Consider the following 22,819-nt stretch of genomic DNA (forward strand, 5'->3'; position numbering starts at 1 on the left):
GGAGCTCAACAGCTAGGCCCAGTAGATAAAGTGCCAGGCTTGAAGTCAGGAAGACCTGAGTTCAAATCTGACCTCAGACACTCACTAGCTGTGTGTCACTGGGCAGGTCACAACCTCTGTCTGCCTTAGTTTCCTCATCTATAAAACAGAGAGTATAATAGCATTTATCTCCTGGGGTTGTTATGAAGATCAATGGGATAATTCTTACGAAGCACTTGGTGTAGTGCCTGGCACATAGCTAGAACTATATAAATGTGAGCTATTATTATTCCTGGGAAAATCCTATAACTGGATCTTTAAAGAGATGGTTTGTGAATAACTAGGAAAGGAAGCAGTTCAGAAATCTCTGAGTTTGGTTTCATATCCTAGATATATTCTGAACTAGCAAAAATATAAGACCACAAGTCATTTCCCAATGAATGAGTAATCCAAAGATATGAATAAGCATTTCTCAAAATAGAATGGCAAATTATTAACAACCATAATGAAAGAAATGTTCCAAAATATTAAAAATAAGAGAAATAGAAATCAAAACAACTCAGAAGTGTCATCTGGAAAATTCAATTTAATAAACTCTTAATGAGCACCTATGGGTGTGGCAGGCACTGTGCCTTGGCACACTGAAAATACAAGTAAAAAAAGAAAAATAGTCCCTGCCAACAAGGAGCTCACCATCTAAGAGAGGAAGACAACACACACAAGTAAAATGAAAAAGGTAGGGAGCCAAGGGAGACCCAGTAAGAGGGAACCAAGTTGAGCTGCTGATGGAAAATGGAGAGTTACTTGAAAAGTTCTGAAAGGTTCTGAAAAGCCTCTATTCTGAAAGGCCTCTATAAAGAAATGCTTTGGGAGAAATGTACCTGCTCTACTCTCAAGAGTCCTTCAGTCAGAAGGGACAGGCACCTTAAGGAAGTGAGAAAATGTTAAATATCAAAAACTCAGTCAATTTGCATGGTGATGAGAATTTAGATGATCAGCTCATCCTGGGGAAAGGCAGAATGTTCCATGGAGTAGACAGCTAGCTGAGCTGCTGATGGGAAAATCAACTGCCACAATCAATGTAGGTGGTACTATGGAAAGACAGGTACACTATGTACTTCTAGTAGAGTACCGAATTAGTCCAACTATTTTGGGAAGTAACTTGGGCTTAACTCAGAGATCTTAACATTAGGAAATTCTATAATTCCATACCCTGTAGAGATTAAAAGGAAAACCTCATAGTAATAATCAAGAATTATAAACAGAGTAGAGGCCCATTGATAGTGGAATGGCTAAAAAAAAATGTTGTGGTACAAGAACATATTGTTATATTACTCTGCAATAAGAAACAACAAATTTGATGAGTTCAGAGAAGCCTAGAAAGACATATACAAACTGATACAGAAAGAAGTAAACAGCACCAGGAAAACAACAGACCAAATGATTGTAACAATGTTAGAATAAAGAATTACAATTTGAATGCTATATATTTTATAAGCTTAGTCTCTGTGAAGATGAGGGGAAAAAAAGCATCTCCTTTCCTTTCTTGAAGAGGTGGGGGATTATGGGTGTGGAACATATACTGCATATATAGTCATACCAAATAATGTATTAGTTAATTTTGGGAAATTCCTTTCTCCCCCTCTTTCTTTTTTATTCTTTGTTACAAGGGGTAAGTCTTTTGGTAGGTAAGGGAGAAAGGAAATAATCAGGTGATAATAATAAAGTGAAAACAAAAGATATCAACACAAATTTTTTCAAGGAAAAAAACCACAGAGAACAAATATAGGTTCAATAAACACAGGTCATGTCGAACTAACTTATTTTCTCTTTTAACACAGTTATTGAATGGAAAGTTCAGAAGAAAGATGTAGATGAGTGTTAGCTATATTTTAGCAGTCTTCGATAAAATTTCTCACAATTTTGTTTTTTTTTTCTTTTCAAAAATGTGTTATTGATGTCTTTGGTTTGTACAATATGGTAATTTGTAGATACACACTCTCTAGAAATGATCTCCCTTGTAACATCATGGTATTAGAGAAGAACACTGACTTGGGAGTCAATGGATCTTGGTTCAAATCTGGACTTTTGTCACTTACTGTGTGTCCTAGGGCAATTCACTTAACCTAAGCTTTTCTCATCTATAAAATGAGAGGGTTGTACTAGATAGCCTCTAAGGTCATTAAGGTCACTTCCAGCTTGAAATTAATCAATCAATAAACATTTATTAAGTATCTACTATGTACCAAGTACTAAGGATACAAAAAGAGGCAAAAGACAGTCCTTACCCTCGAGGAGCTTACAGTCTAATGGAGGAGACAATATGTAAACCAATATATACAAAGTCAGCTGTATACAGGATAAATAGGACATAATTAACAGAGAGAAGGCACTAGAATTTAGGGAAGTTGGGGAAGGTACATGGTGAGATTTTAGTTGGGACTTAAAGGAAGCCAACAAGGGCAGTAGGTTGAGTCAGAAGAGGGAGAACATTCCAGGGATGGAGGAGAGGCAGAAAGAATGCCTAGAGCCAGGAAATGGACTGTCATACATGGCCCAGGTAGGAGACCAGTGTCACTGGATTGAAGAGTGCACATCTATGATCCTACAAAAATCAGTTTTTTTAAAAAAAGGAAAAACAGAAAAATCACACAATATAGTGACTGCATCTGACAATTCATGTAATGCTCTGCTCTCCTAATCTCCATCTCTTGGCCAAGTGGATTGGCTGCATTAATGAAGGTTATTGTCCAGGATTAGAAAGATAACGCACAATTTGTGGATGCACAAATTACTTTTTTGCCAATGTGCTCTCTAAGCTTGAGCCCACCTTCCCTGGCCTCTGTATGTACTTGTGGGAGAGTGTGTGTCATAGACTCTGGGGGAGGGGTGTTTGGTACCAAATATATCACCACAGTGAAAACTTATTTCTAAAAGCTAATTGAACCTGGCTAATTGGTATCAATTCATAATCCTGGGAGGAAACACACTGATGGTATGTTATAAGATTAGGACTAATGGTCATGAGACCACCGCCATAACAGTCTCTTCTTAAGGAAAGCTGTGGTTTATAGAATCTACGCATGGAAACCATCGTTATAAGATTGGGCTTGAGGGTTATCATAACAGTCTTCTCTTAAGAGAGGCTGTAAGCTTATGGAATCTAGGCATGGAAAAATATTGACAATAATAGCTTAAAGGTTAGCACAGCTGTGTGCCCCAAAATAATTTGCCAACCATCAGTTCATCTTCCCTCCCTGCATCCCTCGTGTGCCCTGAACCTTGACATGCAAATCGGTCAGCTTCAGGCAGCCACCAAAATCAAGATTTAAGTATTGTAACCTCAGAAGGGCACTTTGGAGCCCATATCCCCTCTGGACCCATGTCTCTGTGATCCCCACCACAGCCACTGCCCTTATGTGGGTTTTGCTCTGTATATGTCTAAGTTGTATACTGGGTCCCCTTCTCCCCATTCCCCTCTCCTATTCTTCCCTATCACTTGCCAAGAGAACTTAACATTGAACTGATCCCCACTGTTATGATATATTCTTGGCATCCAGATCCAGTAAGGAGTTTTCCTCCCTGATGCCTCCGGCTGGTCACAGCCTTTCCTTAGATCTAAACTGGGTCCCTGAATAAGGACTTCATCTATTGACAACCATACCTACACGGGAGAGTATGACACTGTGGGCCAGTCATTGAAAACAAGGATCAATAGGAAAGACCTATGTCCTCCCAGGAGAGACTCCCTGATGCCAAAGAACTGTCACAAAACATGGGGGCTCGTGAGCTGTATAGAATTAGAAACCTCTAATGCCACCAGCTTTTCAGGGCTGCCCCTAAAATCCAGAGAGGAGGCATGGCAACCATCTCTGGGGCTCTGACCTGCCGGTGAGAGCTGGGGGCTGGGGGAAGGGCTGCAGAGAATGTATCTTAATAGGATCAAAGATTGAGAGCTGCAAGGGACCTCAGAAGCCGTCTAATCCAATGGATCCATTTTGAAGATGAGAAAACTGAGGGCCAGAGTGGCTAAAGGACTTTTCCAAAGTTTCCAGGCACCAAGAGGCAAGGCTGGGATCGGAAGCTAAACCGTGGGACTCTTAAGCCCAGTGCACTTTCCACCATGCCATGCTGTGGCCGTAACATTGTGATGGGGGGGGTGGAAGGTAAGGGAAGCCAGTGTGGTTTGGTATATTAGAGCTCTCCAACTTTGAAAGCCCCAGTGGGTGATGGAAGATATTCTCTCTTCCATTGACTTTTAAAATTTTTTAAATATTTTTCCCAATGGCATGTATAAACAATTTTAACATGTTTGTTTGTTTTTAATTTTCAGTTCCAAATTCTCTCCCTTCCTCTCCTTGAGAAGGCAAGCAGTTTGATAGAGATTTGGTCTGCTTTAGGCCCAGCCACATCTTAAGGTCTGGGATTCTGGGGTAGGGTTTAAAAGAGTGATTTGGCCCCTTTTAACCACCTAGTTCTAGGGAGTTCTGTTTTGGGGGTTTCTGAAGAAAGGAGGCCCAGAATGGTCCTCACTGACCTCTCAATGCTCACTTCACCCCACTCCGATTTTATCCTTTCCAGAAGCCAGTAATAACAACAAACCTTTAAGGGTTGGGAGAATAAGGAATCGTGGAGCCACACTTCGAGTCCACTGGGTTACAAAGAAAGGTAAGCTGAGCTCTGAGCCCAGTCTTTCCATGTTAGCCTCGCTGGGAGCGCTCAAAAGTCCGAGGGCTTCAAACCCTTCTTACCAGATTGTCTCCAGCTCACCAGTGTCCCAGGCTGTGAGCAGAGCGTGAGTGACTCAGAATCAAGGTGTTAAACAAAGCTCTGTTGGCGTTCCTTGTCTGCACCAATCACGGGGAGAAGAGCAGTTTCAGGATCGCTGGGTTAGATCCAACCCGAGGATTGAAGGTGGGGGCTCTCATGCTCTCTCCCCTTCACTGTGTTTCACAGGCAGTACCAGCCTCAGTGTCCTGTGGCATCTTGTGCTTCTCCAGGCTTTTGCTGTCCCTCTGCATCCATCTTCAGCTGCCACTTCATTCCCCTTTGTGGGCACGACCCTTAAAATCCAACTTTCCCCTTTTGGCCCTCTTCATTTCATCAATGGGGCCGTTTCTGCTTAGGACGATCCAGAGTTCCTCTCCTCCCTTTCACAGCCAATTTCCTGGAAAAGGCTGCCTATACAAATTGCCCCCACTTCCTCTCCTCCCCATCGATTCTCAGCCCCTTCCCATCTAGCTTCCCCGCCTCCACTCAGCTGAAAGTACCCTCTCCAAAGCCACCTATGATCTCTTCATCACTAGGGACAAGGGTCTCTTCTCAGTGCCTGTGCTCTTTGACCCCTTGTAGCTTTTAATATTGTCAGTCACCTCCTCCTTTAAGTTCTTCCCTCCTCCATTGACTTTTGTGCCACTGTTCTTTCCTGGCTTGCCTCCTACCTGTCTGATCACTCCTCAGCATCCTCACCCTCATCTTTATCCATGACCTGCTTCCATGCGGTCTTTGCTTAGGCTGCTCCTCCTAGAACCCCTGGCTTCCTCCAAGGCTCAACAAGGGTGATATCTCCTACAGGAAGCCTCTCCTGATCTCCATCTCACACACACACACACATACACACACACACACACACACACACATACACACACACACACACACACACACACACACACACACACACTCCTACCTCCAAATCACTTTGTATTTATTAGTATCCATCTTGTATTTCCTTCTTGTGTCTACACATCGTACATCTTACCACACCTTTCTCAATGAGAGCTAGAACTGTCAAGCTTCTGTGCTCAATGGCTAGCACACAGTAGGTGGTTAAGGAACATGCGCTTTGAATCCTGTTTAGTGCCTACTGTTTGTCCCAGACTGACAAGAGACTACCTTGGTTCCCCTCATCCAGGAGCCTCTGGCTCCCATTACTGGCCATCCTCTCACCCAGTTGTTCCTAGAGTCTATAGCCACATCCCTGGACATGGAAGGTGCCCACCCCCTTCACAGGAAGAAGTGTTTGGAGGGACATCTTCCATTGGTCCCCCTCCGATAGGCTCAGACCGCACTGCTTGGCCCCGAAGGTTCAAGGGTCCCCCTTTTCCTCCTCTGTGCCATGTGGGCTGACTTTTCAGCCTAGGCTTCCTCTCCACCTTTCCAAGCCCTTCCGTTCTTCCAAGGAGTCCTTTCCTTGGAGCCTCCATCGTGGAAAACCTGGAGTAGACAACTCTGGTAACCCTTTCCCAGACTTTGTTTGTTACACATCAGGGTCCTTGGTACCAAAAGGAACACAAACAGTACACTCTCAGCAGCTGCCTGAAACCTGGTCCTTCAGGCAGAGAAAGAAAGAGACAGACAGACAGACATAGAGGGTCAGAGACAGAGAGAGACAGAGATAGAGAAAGACAAAGAGAGAGAGTCAGAGGCAGAGAGACACAGAGAGTCAGAGACAGACAGAGAGACACAGAGACAGTAAGAGATAGAGGCAGAGACAGAGAGAAAGAAAGAGAGTCAGAGATAGAGAGAGACAGAGAGAGACACAGAGAGGGAGCTCAGAAGCCCACCTGAAGAAGGTTCTGGCTCTAACTTACCAGACAAGTGGTCATTCAGCTTCTGTTTGAAGGCCTCTGCTGAGAAGGCTCCCACCCCCTCCAAGGCCAGCCTGCTCCTCTGTGAGAGAGCTGTCATTGTGAGGAAGTCCTCCTTGATCTCACATCTGCAACTTCTCCCCTCCCACCTCCTTGCTCCTCATTCTTCCCTCTGAGGCCAAGAGGGACAAGATCAATCGCTTGTCCATATGAAAGTCCTTCACATGCTTGAAAACAGCTCTCATGCCCCCCACAGGCCTATTTCTTTGACTGAGCCTCATAGGATGGCTCCATTCCCCACCTGTTCTCGGTGGGAGGAAGAGTCCTCCAATCTAACCCCACTGCTCTCTGATCCTCTGATCCTTCTCCCCTAATACTTAGCTTAAACACCCTCTGAGCTTTTAAAGGCTCCCTTCTCTTCCCCCACCACTCTCAGCTCCTGTCTAGCACTGGCTCTCCACAGGAACAATGTTCATGTCAGGCCTTGCCAGCCTTCTGGATCCAACCATTCTCTGTGACTTGCCCCAGCTTGCATCACCCAGGTCGTAGGCATCGTTCACTCTCTTACTTATTATGCCATCAATGTATTCAGACCTGGAGCTCATTTGGCCCTGATTTCAGTCACACAGGAGGCTGACTGGGTGAGGTGGGGGGCATGAGGCCCACCCTATTGTCAGGGTGGCAAGAGACATCTCTTTTAGCCCTGATATCCATTATTCCCAGGAAGTAGACTGGGTCACCACTGTGGTCTGAAGAACCCTCAGCAGAGAGGTGAGAGGTAGCTAAGTGGTGCAGTGAATAGAGTGTTGGGCCTGGAATCAGTAAGACCTGAGTTCAAATGTGATCTCAGACACTTATGACTGTGTGACCCTGGCTAAGTCACTTAACTTCTGTCTACCTCAGTTTCTTCAACTACAAAATGAAGATAATAATACAACCTCCCAGGGTTGTTGTAAGTATCAAAGAGATAATATTTGTAAAGTGCCCGGCATATAGTAGGCACTTAATAAATGCTTGTTCCCCTTCCTGAGAAAATTTTAAAATTTAAAATTTTAATTTTATTTAAATTTTATTTAAAATTTAAATTTTAAAAATTTCAAAATTAACCACAGGGAATTATTTTCACGAAACCATGGGACCATAAGATTTAGAGCTGGAAGGGACCTTAGGAATGACCTTGTCCTACCCTTACACTTTGAGGACGAGGAAGAGGAGGCAGAGGTAATGACTTGTCCAGAATGGCAGCACCAGAACTCAAGAAAGATCCTCTGCTCATTCTTCCATACCTTGCTTCCTGCCTTAAGCACAAGGCTTGGGACTATAAGCCCCCCATTCATTTCTCTGGGCCACCTGAATTCTGATAAATCTGGGCTTAATCTGGGAAGGGCTTTGCTGGGAAGGCTACAGCTGACATGGGTCCAGAGCTTGAAGAGACTTAGTGACCATCAAGTCTAACCCCCTGGTTTTCCAGAGGAGGAAACTAAGGCCCGGGGATATTCAATGACTTGCCCATGGTCATTCATAGTAGCAGAGATAGGATGATAATAATAGTAATAATAATAATAACAACAACTAGCATTTATATAGTGCTTTGAGGCTTCCAAAGCATTTTACAAATATTATCTCATTTGATTTACGCAACAACCTTAGGAGGTAAGTGCTATATTATTATTTCTATTTTACAAATGAGGAAACAGAGGCAGACAGAGGCTTATTGACTTGCAAAGAGTCACATAGCTGGTAAGTGTTTGAAACAGGATTTGAACTCAGGTCTTCTGCTGCCTCAGTGATTTGAGCCCAGGCCCTTTTGCCTCCAGAGTTCCAGGGCTCTGCCTGCTTCCCCACTGCACACTCAAAGGTGAGCATCTCTAGTGCTTTGAGGTCTCAGCTGACCCTCACAAGGACCCAGGAAAGGAGGCATTTACTACTCTGATGCTCTCCAGTAAATTGCATGGCCAATGGACCCAGATGGCTCTAGAGGAGAAAGTGAGGCTGGTGACTTTGCACAGCCCTTCCTCACTCAAATCAAAGTCAATTGCAAGTCACATCACCATCAACCTGATGCCACCATCCTCTTGGAGAACGAAGTGCCATGGCCCCACAGGCAGTGAGCATCAAAGTCAGGGCTTGCACCTCCATGTCCCTTGCCTCAAAGGCTGGCACTCCTTTCCTTACACTACTCTGGAGCCCCTGGCAATGCCTTTTCTTTGGGTAGGTCATGATCAAGTCAAATTGGTCATTTCTCTTCCAGTTTCCAGAAAGGCAGAGGTCCAAAGATTAATTACAATCTTCCTGAGCTTCCTGTCACCTGTAGGAAGGCAAAAGGCACTTTACACAAGGAAAAAATGAAGAATGGTGAGCCTTACATTCTCTGGCTCTTGAGAGAGTCAAGCTCAGAGGCATTGCTGGTGGGATGAGTGGAAGGATGAATGGAGGGATGGATAGAGGGATGGATAGAAAGGTGAATGGAAGGGTAGATGGAAAGATGGACAGAAGTGTGACTGGAGGGACAGGTGGAAGGATGGACAGAGGGGTGAAAGGAGGGGTGGATAGAGGGATGGATGGAGTGTGCAAGTAATCATTAGCTCAAGAATGTCTGATTCTTTGAGATCACAGGACCTTCCTGACCCTTTCTAAATGAGCTTGAAAGCCCAACAAGTGTTCATTAAGAATCTACTACGGATATAGCCTTGTGAAAAGAATTAGAAAAAAAAACCCAGTCCCTGCCCTCTAGGAGATTACAGTCTTGTTGGGAGGGGAGGCATATGGAAACATAGAACTCCAGACACTTAATAGCCATAAACAGGGACCAGACCCTGTGATTTCAATGGTATAAGGAACTCCTGGGTGAGGAAATTCCCTCTACCAGTGCAGGTCACCACCTTCTCTGCAACTTACAGTCTAAAAGATTTGCCTTTTTGTTGTTATTCAGTCATCTTAGTTGTGTCTGACTCTTCACGACCCTATTTGGAGTCTTCCTAGCAAAGATACTTGAGTAGTTTGCCATTTCTTTCTCTAGCTCATTTTACACATGAGAAAACTGAGGCAAGCAGAGTTACATGACTTGCCCAGGGTCACACAGCTAGTAAGTGTCTGAGATCAAATTTGTCTTCCTAACTACAAGCCTGGCTCTCTATCTTCTGGGTCACTTGGCTGCCCAAAGATTTGCCTAGAGCAGCAGTTCTCAAACTTTTACACTCTTAAGAATTATTGGAAGAGTTTTTTTTTCTGTGGGTTATACCTATCCACATTTACCATATTTGTCAATTGTTGTGGAATTAATGTAAAGAGAATTCATAGGGAGTAGTCAAAGACCGAAGAGTTTGGAGAAGCTGGACTCAGGTAAAGAGTACTCCTGCAGGAGCCAACCAGTCAGTACACAAGCATTTAAGAACCCACTGTGTACCAGGAACTGAGCAAAGCTGGGGATTCTAAGAAAGGCAACAGAACAAAACAAAAACAGTCCCTGTTTTCAAGGGGCTCACTATCTAATAGGCAAGACAATTTGCAAAGGACTCTGTCCAAACAAGCTATGGACAAGATACCTTGGGGATAATCAACAGAGGATTCAGCTTACTTGCTTTAGCGGGTGCAGAGTGGCAGAGGGAATAGTGTCTAGCTGGGGTGTTCCCAGAGCAGGCCAGAGCCTAATGTAATTCACGGAATCTCTCTCTGTCTCTGTCACTGTCTGTCTCTGTCTCTTTCTGTCTCTCTCTCTCTCTCTCTCTCTCTCTCTCTCTCTCTCTCTCTCTCTCTCTCTCTCTCTTCTCTCTCTCTCTCCCCTTCTCTCTCCCCTCCCCGTACCCCATGGCACCCCCACCCCAATTCTAGGGTCCTCTGAGAAGTGCATCGAGATGGCAGACGGGAGGTGGCTCACCCCGAGGAGTTTGAAATCGAAGGCGGCCGCGAACTTACCAAGAATTGGAAGAAGAGCATTTGCTGCGGCTGGCACACGCTGCACTACCTCATCCTGGTAAGGCCCCGAGCGCCCCCGGCCCTGACCCGCAGCTGGAGCTGGCAGCGCTCCCCGCGTTCCGTGGCCGCGCAGGGCTGCACCGCCCGGCCCCTTGGCCAGCCAAGGCTTGGCGCTACCTCCCCGGTCTCACAAGCCTGCCGACAGACCCCGAATGAACTCCCCTCGCCCATGCACGCACGCCCATACCCCCATTCACACTCACCTATATCCACACACTCACACCGAGCACAAACAGTCCAACCAAACCCTCTTCGAGAGAAGTCGTGGCTGTCGGTCCGCGCCCCCGCCCGGCACTCGGGTTTCCCATTGGCTGGCTGGCAGGCAGCGGCGTTGGGCCCTTGACCCCTGGCAGCTGGGGACTCACCGTGTAGTCCATTGTGCTCGAGCTGATTTCTGGGGCCCTTTCGAGTTGTCTTCCAGAGTTCAGTTCTCCTCTCGGTGTGAATTGTTCTATTGTCTCACAATGTCTCTCTCTGTCCATGACTCTATGTCTGTGCCTGTCTCCCCACCTCCCCAACCCCCATCTTTCCCCCACCCCGCCTCCCTCATCTTGCCACGTGCCTCTGTGCTGCTCTTGTCCATTTTCTGCTACCTGGCCTTGCTTCTGTCTTTGGTATGTTTCTGAAATCTAAGTTGGGGAGTGCTCAGTCTCTTCAAACAAGCCTCATTTTTCCTCTGCAGCCGAATTGTTTCCCTTTTCCCTTTGGTCCCTTTGTGACTTCAGAATTTCATTCTTGAGAGTTTTCCATCCTTCTTGGCCTAGCTTCCCCTGTAGATTGTTAGACCGGTGGGATCCTACCTGTCTTGCACTCCTAATCTCATAATTGATTTATAGCAACTAAATGTTAAATCATCATTTGCTCATTACCGCTTTTCAAGCCTTTCTTAACCTTGTTAAATTTCTGATGGATGCTTGGCCAATGGAGGCATTCAAAGGCCCAGTTCTGAATTCTTTATCTGGAAAGAATTATATTTTCTAACTTAATGAAGGAAAAGCTTTATTATGATGAGTATACTCAGCTTTAGGGACAGCTAGGTGGCACACTGGATTAGAGCTCTGGTGCTGGAGTCCAGAAGATCTGAATTCAAATCCGGCTTCAGATACTTGCTAGCTGTGTGACTCTGGATAAGTCACCTAACTCCTATTTGCCTCAATTCTTCATCTGTAAAATGGGAACATACTGGAGAAGGAAATTGCAAATCACTCCAGTATCTTTGCCAAGAAAACCCTATGGACAAGTCCATGGGGTCACGAAGAATAGGCTGCAACTGAACAACAAGAAATGCTCAGCTTTGAAGGAAAAGCTGTTTTGGAGTGCAAGCCTACTTGACTTGCTTTCCAGTGAATCTCTTTGCACTTGTCTCTTTCATTTCCTGTTCTCAATAAGTAATTTTTCACAATTAGAATCAGTGCTTTCTTTTTTTTTTAGTTTTTTTTTTTTGGTTAGGCAATGGGGTTAAGTGACTTACCCAGGGTCACACAGCTAGTAAGTATTATGTGTCTGAGGCCGGATTTGAACTCAGGTCCTCCTGAATCCAGGGCCGGTGCTCTATCCACTGTGCCACCTAGCTGCCCCTAGTGCTTTCTAAATATGTGAATTTCTTCCTTCTAGTTGTTGGTAAGAGACTGCCTTTGCTATTGAAGCATTCTGGATTTTGTGATTACATTACTGGGTGAATTGTATATGGTGTTCCTCTCTGTTTGGCTCCTATGAATAAAGTACAAGCTCTTCATCTTGACAGTTAATATTACACAATCTGGCTTCAGCCAGATTGATTTCACATTACTCCCTGTTATGTGCTCTATGTTCTGTCCAGCTGGCCTTGCTCTCTCCTTATATAACGTTTCATCTCCCACAGTTACACAGGCTGTCTCCCTGTTGCTCTCCCTCCTCTCTTCTACCTGTCCCTTGGAATCCCCAGCCATCCTGGATCAGCCCAAGTGCTACTTCCTATACTAGGTCTTTCCTGATAACTCTGGTTTTTCATAGCACCCCCACCTCTGCCCCAAATTTACTTTGTATATTTTTTATGTTTAGTTTATGTGTATATATACTGCTTCCTCCAAGCAAAATCTAAGCTCCTTCAGGACAGGAACTACTTAGCTTTGTCTCTGGATCCTTAGCATTTAGCACATAGGGATACAGTAGGCATTTAATAAATGCTTGTTGAATTGAGTCAAGTTGAATGGTCATAGTCCAGATGAGGTGATCACCACGTTCATTATGGTGGTGTCAGTGAGTATGTAAAAGAAGGAAAGGATAGCAGAGACATTGTGAAGGACCCATCCGCAGGACTCACCACTCACCTTTGGGTGGGAAGTTATGGAAAGTGAAGCATGTGGGCTGCCCCTGAGGCTCAGATCCTGAGTGGACAGAGGTTAGTGGTGTCCACCACAGGAAGTGCAAAGTCAGAAGGAGGAGCCTTTTGGGGGGGAGGGAAGAGCAGACTGTGAATTTTATTTTTGGTGTCTAGAACTTGGTATAATGAGATTTGGAGATGGAGTTATTAGTGCAGATTTAGAAATATGGAACTTGGGTGGGGGTGGGGCAGGAGAGACCACAAACAAAGAGACCCTATTCATTAACTCTCTGTCCTTTTCAGAAAAAAATTCTACCTTGTCCTCCTAGAAGATACGGCAGGACCACAAAGGTAATTATGATCTGACCTTACCCAGGCAGCCACCTGGTGGCTGTTCCTGCTCCAAGTATTGCCTAGATCAGCAGTATCAAACTCAAATAGAAACAGAGGCCATCAAACTGTACCTAAGAATCTTGCCAGCTGCATGTTGACTTAGAAAACCACACATTAACATTATCTATGTTCTATTGTATTTTTATTCATTTTGTTAAATATTTCCTAATTACATTTTAATCTGGTCATGCTAGCAGTAGACCTCACCATGCTCTGACCTAGGGGTCCCTGAGGGCATCAAATATGATGAATGCCCACTCCTGGGGAAAGTCTCTTGTATTTACTTTCAATATATTTGTTTTACACTTGTTTTCTCTTCTTATAGAATGTCAACACTTTGAGGACAGGGCCTGTTTCATTTAGGTCTTTATATTCCTAACACAGAACACAAGGCCTATCACAGTAGGTACTTAATAAGTCACAGCTTACAGAAAATACTTTGTGAATGTTGATTTCCTAGGATCAAGGAGCCAGTTACGAAAGGGCAGAACTGGAGTAATGAAGATGTGGTAGAAAAATATCTGAGTGTCATAGTGGCCACCAAGCTAAATTGTGAGTCAGAAATTTCAGTGCTTCATGCCTGCCATTGGGATGGACATCAGGAATATGACACACAGGGAAAATAAGATCATCTTGCTTTGAGTTTTTACCTCAGTTTTCACATAAATATTTCATCTTCTTGCCCTGCTGGTCACAGTAAATGAGCTCAGAATTGAACTAACAGACACTAATTGAGTGTTGTCTCTATAGGACTTCGCTACCCATCAAACGAGAAGACAGCCAAAAGTCCAGAAAAGGACACCTGAGTGTCAGGCTCCACTTGCTCAGGTAAGTCCTTTCTTCATGCTTTGTTGGTGCTGGGAGGGATTCAGAGTCTCCACTTTTTTTTCTAAGCTGTCAGTTCCCAGGTTTCTCCTTTTCTATTCTTCCTTCAACTGTTCTATTTCCATCGTTGCAGATGACTGAATTTCCTTTGAATCTCAATGAATTCCAAACTTCTCTGAAGGTTCTCATGGTCAGCCCTTTCTCCTTTGGAGAGGCTCTGCTTCTTACAGGCTTGCTCTTTCCTTTTAGACATCTTCCCTCCCTTTCTCCCACTGTTCATTGTGTGGGGGCTTATTTCTTCATTCTCTCTGTTCGTTTTCATTCTTTCAGAGGTTTTCCCAGTAGTGTTTCTTTCCTCTCCCCTTGTTTTCACTCTTTTATCCTGTTCACAATTATTGCTCCTTAGAGGAGAAGCCAACTGTACTGAAGTGGATGTATTGTTCTGTGGAGTGGAAGGCAAAGAGAGCTGCTGGTGGAGAATTGGGTTCTCTGTGGCTTTCGAAGCCCAGAGGAAGCATCCTCTAGGGTGGCCCCACTTAGGATAGGCATACATAGGGCCCAGGTTGTCTGAGGTATGAGTTGGCTGTGACATGGTTACTGAGGAAAAGATCACAGATCCTCTGGGACATTGAAGCTCATGAGATAATATTTATAAAAAGGCTTAGCACAGTGCCTAGCACTTCGGTGCTAGATAAATATTTATTCCCATTTCTTCCCTTTGAAGCTTCAGCCATATCAGAAAACACAGCTGGATGCTTCAGAGCCACCTACAGAGGTTCATATTGGTGGAGCAGAATAGACCAAGATGGTCTTCTATCAGGTAGTTAGATGGTATAGTGGATAAAATGTCAGACCTGAAGTTGAGAAGACTTGAGTTCAAACATGGCCTCAGATATTTACTAGTTGATCATGTGACCATAGGCAAATCACTTAATCTCCCTCAGCCTCAGTTTCTTAATCAGTAAAATGGGGCCAATAATAGCACTCATATGTTGTAAGGAATAGATAAGATAAAATTTGTAAAGGGCTTTTAAAAAATCGATATATAAATGAAAGTTATCATTACCATCAGCATTATTATTGTTCCATCCCATCACAAAAGGATAGTTTATTACATAAACTTTTTTTTGGTAAGAGATCTCCTTTGGCATTGAAGCACTCTGAATTTTGTGATTACATTACTGGGTGAAAGCTCAAAGGACCAATTGTATGGGACTCTCTCCTAATTAGTAGAGATAGATGACCCAACTCCCCATGCCTCCTGATGGTGAAGGCTGGAAGCCAGAAGAGCTGGGATCTGTCTGCTCTGTGGCTGTCACCAATTCTAGTCCCTTGACATGGGTTGGAATATCGAGTAATCAGTCTCCACCAATGAGGAGAGAGTTCTGTACAATTGGCCCTTGGAATGATTGACCCCCCTCCTGGTAAAAAGGAGTTTCCCCTTCTTCATTTTACATGTGACTCAATATACAGCAACCTTTGGCTCTACTCACTATATTTCAAGAACTTGATGATTGCATTGTATAAAGCTCACCTCTTGGGCCAGATGTCCAACATCATGGCTGGGTGATTTCTGTCCGCGTCATCACTCTCCTTCTTTAACAAGGAGAAGTAAGAGCTGGCTGCACAAAGAAATAGCTGGACCTCTAGTGCCACATGCACTGTGCTGGGCAACGGGGAGGGCGAAGGGAGGGACACAGGCCCTGTCCTCCTAGAGCTCACTTTCATTCAGGAAGATGGAGCCATTTGCAGAAAGAATCCTAAGGCAAAACAGGGGATGCAGGAAAGTCCAGTAGGAAAGCAGAGGCAAGCCTGGGGCAGACTTCACGCTTCGGCCTTGTATTTCAGTAGACAGAGCTGAGAGACTAAAGGGAAGTCTAGGCAGAGGGGATGGTTTCAGACAAGGCGTGAAGGTGGGAAAGGTCATTGCATCCTCAGGGAATGGTAAGTTCACACAAGTTGTAAAGTTGTGACCTTTTCCTGACACCAATCCCAAACCCACCCAGTGTCCACCTGCCCTGCTAGTCAGGCCCATAGTTAGTCATTTTGTTTCTTGGGAAAAGCCTCAAGAGATGCTAGTGACAAGCCCCTGGAATAATGGTTGGGCAAGCATGCCCTCACTTAGCTTTGTGATTCGTGATTGAAAAACACAAGTAGTTAATGAGGAGAGGATTCCAGCTGGGGAAGGTGACTTTCCCTTCTGAGTGAGTGGGACTGTGGTAGCCGGACCTTGGGGAGAATCTGCACTGAGGGGGAAGGAGGGGGAAGGAGGATGGATAGCTGAAGAGAAATGCTCCGAAGGGGCCCAAAGGCGGTGATGAGGAGGATGCAGGGGCCTGAATGGCTTCTGAGTGTCCCGAGGATAGGGGTGGCCACACCAGGAAGTCCACAGCCGGGGGGGGGGGCAGGATGAGTTTTCCCTTAGATGTGCTGAGTTTTCATAATCAGGGGGCAGGGAGATGGATATCTCTACTTCTTCTTCTCTCTCTTTTTTTTTTTTGGCAGTTGGGGATAAGTGACTTGCCCAGGGTCACACAGCTAGTAGGTGTCAAGTGTTTGATCTGAGGCCAGATTTGAACTCAGGTCCTCCTGACTTCAGGGCCGGTGCTCTATCCACTGCGCCACCTAGCTGCCCCGGATATTTACTTCTGAGAGACCATTGGAAATATGTGTCTAGAGAGTAAGAGAAGGAAGCTCCAAGGGGTCCCTGCTCATGAAGTGTTTTTCCTTTTCAGAATGCATCTCTACCTCAGCCTAAAAGAAGGTGCTTCCAGAGAAGGAAGGTAATTTTATAATGACTTTCCGCCATGAGGTGTTACTGTGTCCCCGAGCTCAGAAGCAGCAACTCTCACCGGGGGAGGAGGGATGTGGTAGCTAGCCCCAAGGCTCTCGTGGGAGGGGGGACTGCCCTGCTTGGCCCCCAAGGACAGAGCCAGGAATAGGGGTAGGGGAGGGAAGCTGCAGAGAGGGTTACATTGAGGCTCAAGTCAGCAGAAGCTCTGAGAGCCGTCCCTGGTGGGAAGGTGGCCATAATTAGGTTTAGTGGACTCTTGTTTAGGTCTAGGTTGGACTGCCTGGCTGCTGAAGACCCCCCAGCTTTTATTTCTGTGATTCTTTGAAATCTGATGTGTTTCCCCTTGCAGGCAAAGTCTCTTCTTCCCGGAGTTTCATTTTCAGGAAAGGAGAGGGTGCACTCTCTTGTCTTAATAATTAGACCAATTAGGACCAAGACTCAAAGATGAATGTGTCCCTCCTCCACCCCTCCAAGTCCCCTCACTCCCCACCGAGGGCCACGTGGAAGCCAATTACCGCTCCTGAATGGGAGAACCTGGCTAGCAGCAGAAATAGGGTTAGAGATAGGATGTTCCTACTCCTAATTCCACCTCATTCATCCCAGAACTCTGCTAGGGATCAAAGTGAAGTTCATTGGCCCATCCTCTTTGGAAGACTGCCCAGGGGCAATTCGGAGACTTTCTGCCTCCAATTCCAAGCTCACACACAGATCACTGCTGGGCAAGGCTCAGCAGTCACACCTGCCAGGCCCTCCCAGCCCAGTGAATCTGTGACCTCCAAATGGCGGGTGATGACTTACCCAAGCCCACTCCCACTTGCCTTCTCAGGGAGATCAAGGGCTCCATCTTGGCAAGACCTGCCCACCTCCTGGTCATACTGTACATTTCTCTGATAATATCTTTTGGCTTATAATTGGTGTCTTTTGTTTACAACACCATAATGATGTCCCAGTGTTCCTCCTCCCATTTCTTTATCAGATGACACATGCAGCCCACTCGTGCCCCTGGGCAGGATTCCCTTACCCCTACTGATGATCTGAGACATTGCCCCTTCAGAGACTGCCATATTCCATGGCTCACAGCCATTCAGGGCATCCCTAGGAGAATGTTGGTGTTATATGTACAAGAATGAATGAAATAGGCGCAAAGTAAGGATAGGTCTAGAGTTAGAGACTGGGCTAGTACTGTCACCGCTATGGGGACCTCTCAGAGAGGAAATTCCCTTTACCAACACAAGTCAGCTCTATCTCTGAAACAGATGGTCTTAGAAAATTGCCCAGAGGCCCAAGAAGGGGAGTGGCTTACCACTCGGCCAGCAGGTCTCAGAGAGGAGACTCGAATCAGGACTTTCCTGGCTTGAGAACCAGTTCTTATATAACATGCTACCTCTGTACAAAATAAATACAGGGTTATTTTGAAGGGGGACCTCAGGGGCGAGGGAGAGAATGAGGAAGCAGATAAAGAAAGACTTCACACAGGAAAGTGCATCTAAAGTGAGCTTTGAAGGGAGCCTGGCAAACTGGCAGAGGTGAGGAAAGAGTCTGGAGGACAGACGGTCCGTGAGTGCAAGGGTCAAGAGATGGAGACCAAGTGCTGTGTTCGAGGACCAGAGAAGGCCCATCTGGATGGACCTTAGAGCGTGGGGAGAGCAATAATGTATGTTGAAAAAGTAGGTTGAAGTCAGGCTGTGAAGGGCTGTAAACTCCAGGGGAATTTATCTTTGCTCCTGGAGGTAATTGTCTTATTTGGCCTCACAGATCAAGTTAAGGTGAAGACCTGAGTTGAGGAATTTCCGAGAAATTGGTACTCAGGAAGTGGGTATAAAGAAGTGTTTTGTTATTTTGTGGCTCAGCCAGCAGGCAAACAAAAGAGTGCATGCACACGCACACACACGCACACACACACACACCATATCGCAACAGAAGCAAACAGATTCTCCCCACAGATGCAAGAAACTCACCCAGTTCGAGCGGGAGGGAGACGTATCAGGGAAGAAACATACTAAAAGTTGGGGTTCAGGTTACGTACCCTAAGAATGGGTATTGGTTAAGAACAAGTAATGGGGGCCAGATGTGGGAGGGGGCCTTCCTAATCACCAGATTTGCAGAGAAGTTTTTGGGGTTACTTATTGATAACAGTTTTGGGGTGAGGCTTGGATAGGGGAGTTTCTTTATTTGGACCACAAACTGGGTTATCTTTCTAGATCAGCAAGAGGAGAATGACTCAAGGTGCCTGCAGCAGGTCAAGGGTTCCATCTGATTGAAATCTGTGAGCATTATTTGCCTGACTCAGAATTAACAGATCAGAGCAGTGGGAAAATCCAAATTGTCTGTCTTTGCCTATCTGCTTTAATGGGCATTAGGACCATTTAGCCTAAGTGACTCCATCTTGGAGTCCTATCATTTTAACTATAAAGTCTACAATGATCACAGGAGTCCCTGGAGTTTCCTGAGCAGAGGACGGGAGGGGTGGGGCAGAATGATATGATTGTACCCACCCCTTAGAGGAATAACTGGGTAAGTGGAGGATGGATGGAGTTGGGAGAGACTTGAGGTGGGCAGACCCACCAACTGCCATTTCGATAGTCCAGGAATGGGGTGATAAAGCCCTGCACCACAGTGCGGGCAGTGTCAGAGTAGAGAAGGAGGTCCACATATAAGAGATGTCATGAAGCAAGACTTGGCGATAGATTGGCTAAGCTGGGGGTCAAGAAGGACACAGAAGTTACTTGTGCCACCACCAGGTGGGAGAGGGAATGTTCCGAATGTTGCTTCTAGCTTGGAACTCTGGTGTGCCCTGCTTCCTGGACCAAGGAAGCCCCTCCACTCTGGGTGTAGGCTTGTTATAGACCTAGCACACGCACTAAAGGATCAGTTTGTTTTCCCCAATGTTTCCCTGGCCAAGAAGGGAAGGACAGAGCTGGAAGGCCAGTTCCCAGTCGTTGCCTAGTGACCTGCCTCATCACTGGTTATTGGTAGAGATTAGGGATGTTTCATTCTGCCAGGCTAGAACGGGGGGCCAGAGCCAAGGGCGCTTGAGTCTTTTGTCCTGATGGGCAGTGGGCCTGAAAGCTTTGTCTTGTTTCTTCAGCAGTTCCCCTGGCAACCACCCGATGCCAAGATACCAGCCCCAACAAGGTCCCTCTTTTTGCCCGGCTCCCTGACACTGGAGTGCGTGTGAGCACATGCAGGCACACAGTCACACAGGCAGCCTAGGAGGTCTTTAATCTGGAATAGAAAGGACCGTTGTGGGCTGGACTCTGTGAGACTCTACTGGGTGGAAGGAGGTCCAGCTTCTCAATGAAGTGATGGCACATACACAGCTCAGGGCTCCTTCCCATCCTAGGGAAATACAGAACCAGCTGGTATCACCATGCCCAGATATTCCAAGGCAGCCCTTGGGACGGTTGGCTTATGCCTTCCATGTTGTTTCCAGCATTGAGGAGGAGAGGACAGAAGGTCCTGGCATTCTTGGGTCTATTCCCTAAGGAAGACTCATTCTGCATTGTGAATGAACACACCCTGACTGGCATCTCTGTTCTCTTGTTTGCCACAATAGGTACCAGGAAGGACTTGTCTGAGCAGGTCCCAGTTACCAGGTTAGTACCAATTTTTAACTCTGTGTAAGGTTTATAATTTACGAAAGGAACAGATTTGGGGCCATGATAATAATACATGGATATTCCCTATTGGAGGTGCTACATATGGTATGAAATAATAATAATAATAATAGCTAGCATTGACATAGCGTCTTAAGGTTTGCAAAGCACTTTATGCATATTTACTGATTTGAGCTTCACGACAACCCTAGGAGGGAGGTGCTATTATTGCTCCCATTTTGCAGATGAGGAAACTGAGGTAGGCAATGGTTAAGTGACTTGCCCAAGGTCACACATAGGATTTGAATTCGGGTCTTCTTTACTCCAAGTTCAACATGTTATCCACGGGTCCACCTGGTTGCCTATGTAACATAGATGCGTATTTGTGTATATGTGTAAGCCACAGCAGCTGAACTGTGGGAACAGGGAGACAGCAGCTTTTGTCAATAACACTGATGATCACACTGGTCTCTCTCTTTCCAAAACTTCCTGTGTGACAGGAGAAAAAGCAAGGAGTTTCTGTGAGAACTTTTTTGTGGTGCAGTAATAAAGCTCTGCTAAGTTCTGTTTACCTAGATGCCTTTTAAAAAATATATTTGAAAGAAATTAAACTTGTAAAAAATTATTAAAATTAAATTAAACTTCAAAAACATACTTAAAATATATTAACCCCTTTAATTAAAGATAAATTAAATCTTTTAAATTATTAGAAATAAATTTAATACTTTGATTTATTATAAAACAAATTAAAATTTTAAAAATTATTAAAATTAAACTTTAAAAATTCATTTAAAATATTAACCCTTTAATATATTAAAATAAATTGAAATTTTTAATTTGTTAGAATCAAATTAAATCTTTTAATTCATTAAAAACAAATTAAACTCTAAAATTTATTCAAAAATAAATTAAACAAAATTTACTGAAATTAAACTTCTGAAAATTTAAAATAAATTAAATGTTTTTCGTTTTTAATTTATATTTTAATTTTATTACTCTGAACTTGACAGTCATCGACAAATATGAACGTTTTTATATTTGTCATGCACAGAAGAACAAGGAAAGAGGATTGTGCAGGAAACCATGAGTCAATACATTTTACGTAAAGCTTGTTTTTAAAAAGAATGTCATCAGTTTCAGGCTTGGCCTGCTTGTCTTCATCATCTGAACTTCCTTTCGATCTCTTTCGCGTGTAACTAAATTGGTGACTTTCCCTGTGTGAGGCTGTTTTCCTTCACTGTCAGTCTCTGGAGACTGTCCCAGCTATCTCCTTTGCTGTTCATTTTCGGGTTCTCCTCAAGACCCATTTGGAGGTACCTATGATCATGTCCTGCTCCCCTCTCCCTCAAGAGTCCCTCCACTGGGCATGGGGAGAGGGGGCCCAGGACCATGGCCTCAGGAGTGCCCTGCCTGGAGCACTTGTAAACACCATCATTGTTCCCACTCTGTGCAAAGTCCAAGGACCAAGGAGGGGTCCACCCCAAATTTTTCTCTGCGTGTCCCCAGAAGCACTCAGGCCTCAGGCAACACTCAGGCCCCAGAATTGGCCCTTCCCAAGTGTGTTGTCATTTTCAAAGTGGATTCTTCAGAAAAGTCAATGGAGGGCAGTGTGGGGAGTGGTAAGAAGAAACATTTATTAAGTGCCTACTGTGTGCCAGGCTCTGTAGTAAGTGCCAGGGATACAAAGATAGAAGATAAATAGGCTCTGCCCTCATGGATCATGCATTCCCCTAGGGGAAATAGCATGATCACAAAAAAAAAAAGTAGAAGGGGAAGAGGAAAGGGAGGAAGAGGAGAAAGAGCACAGACACCCAGAGGGATCCTTAAGTGCTAAGTTGTAGACTTTTTTGGAGGCAACCAGGGTTAAGTGACTTGCCCAGGGTCACACAGCTAGTGAGCGCCAAGTCTTGAAGAGAGCCAGGCATTCCAGCTCTTGTCAGTGTGGGGGCTTGTGTTGTTGAGATCCCCTCCCTGCACTGGATAGACAGCCCTGACCCCCCTCATTTATCTCCCCCCTCTCTCCTTTCTCATCCTCTCTTTTTCTCTCTCCTTTCTGTCATTTTTCTTTTTATTTCCTTTCTTTTTTCTCACTTTCCTTTATTTCTCTCTCTTTCTTTTCCTTTTTTACCCCCATTTTATCATCAGACTATCTCCCTGCAACCTTACTCCTGACTGGGTTTTTTTTTCAGTTGTGTTGGGCTATGTGGGGGAGTTAAGGTAAACTTTCACTTGCTTCATCTATTTCACGGGATTTTCACTGGATTTACCAGAAGGTGGCCACCAGTTTTGCCTTTTGGAAGGACCGGTTTCACTGTCACTTTTTGGTAATGTTTCCTAGCCTCCTTTCTTCTCTGGTAGTTTCAGTGAA

At 45.0% G+C, this 22,819-nt stretch overlaps 1 protein-coding gene across 1 annotated transcript in view; it reads left to right on the forward strand.

Moving 5' to 3' along the window:
- The window catches only part of LOC110200199 (nuclear body protein SP140-like protein), a 60,649-nt gene that overhangs the window by 23,912 nt on the left and 13,918 nt on the right, over nucleotides 1–22,819 (forward strand). The window contains 9 exon segments of the mRNA XM_020975422.2: nucleotides 4,561–4,647; nucleotides 7,362–7,369; nucleotides 8,825–8,921; nucleotides 10,398–10,442; nucleotides 10,445–10,539; nucleotides 13,147–13,194; nucleotides 13,987–14,064; nucleotides 16,797–16,844; nucleotides 20,412–20,451. Of these exon segments, the coding sequence (XP_020831081.2) occupies nucleotides 4,561–4,647; nucleotides 7,362–7,369; nucleotides 8,825–8,921; nucleotides 10,398–10,442; nucleotides 10,445–10,539; nucleotides 13,147–13,194; nucleotides 13,987–14,064; nucleotides 16,797–16,844; nucleotides 20,412–20,451 (546 nt within the window).

Source organism: Phascolarctos cinereus, unplaced genomic scaffold, assembly GCF_003287225.1.
Source record: "Phascolarctos cinereus isolate Bilbo 61053 unplaced genomic scaffold, phaCin_HiC Scaffold_5;HRSCAF=322, whole genome shotgun sequence".
In the NCBI taxonomy this organism is placed as follows: domain Eukaryota; kingdom Metazoa; phylum Chordata; class Mammalia; order Diprotodontia; family Phascolarctidae; genus Phascolarctos; species Phascolarctos cinereus.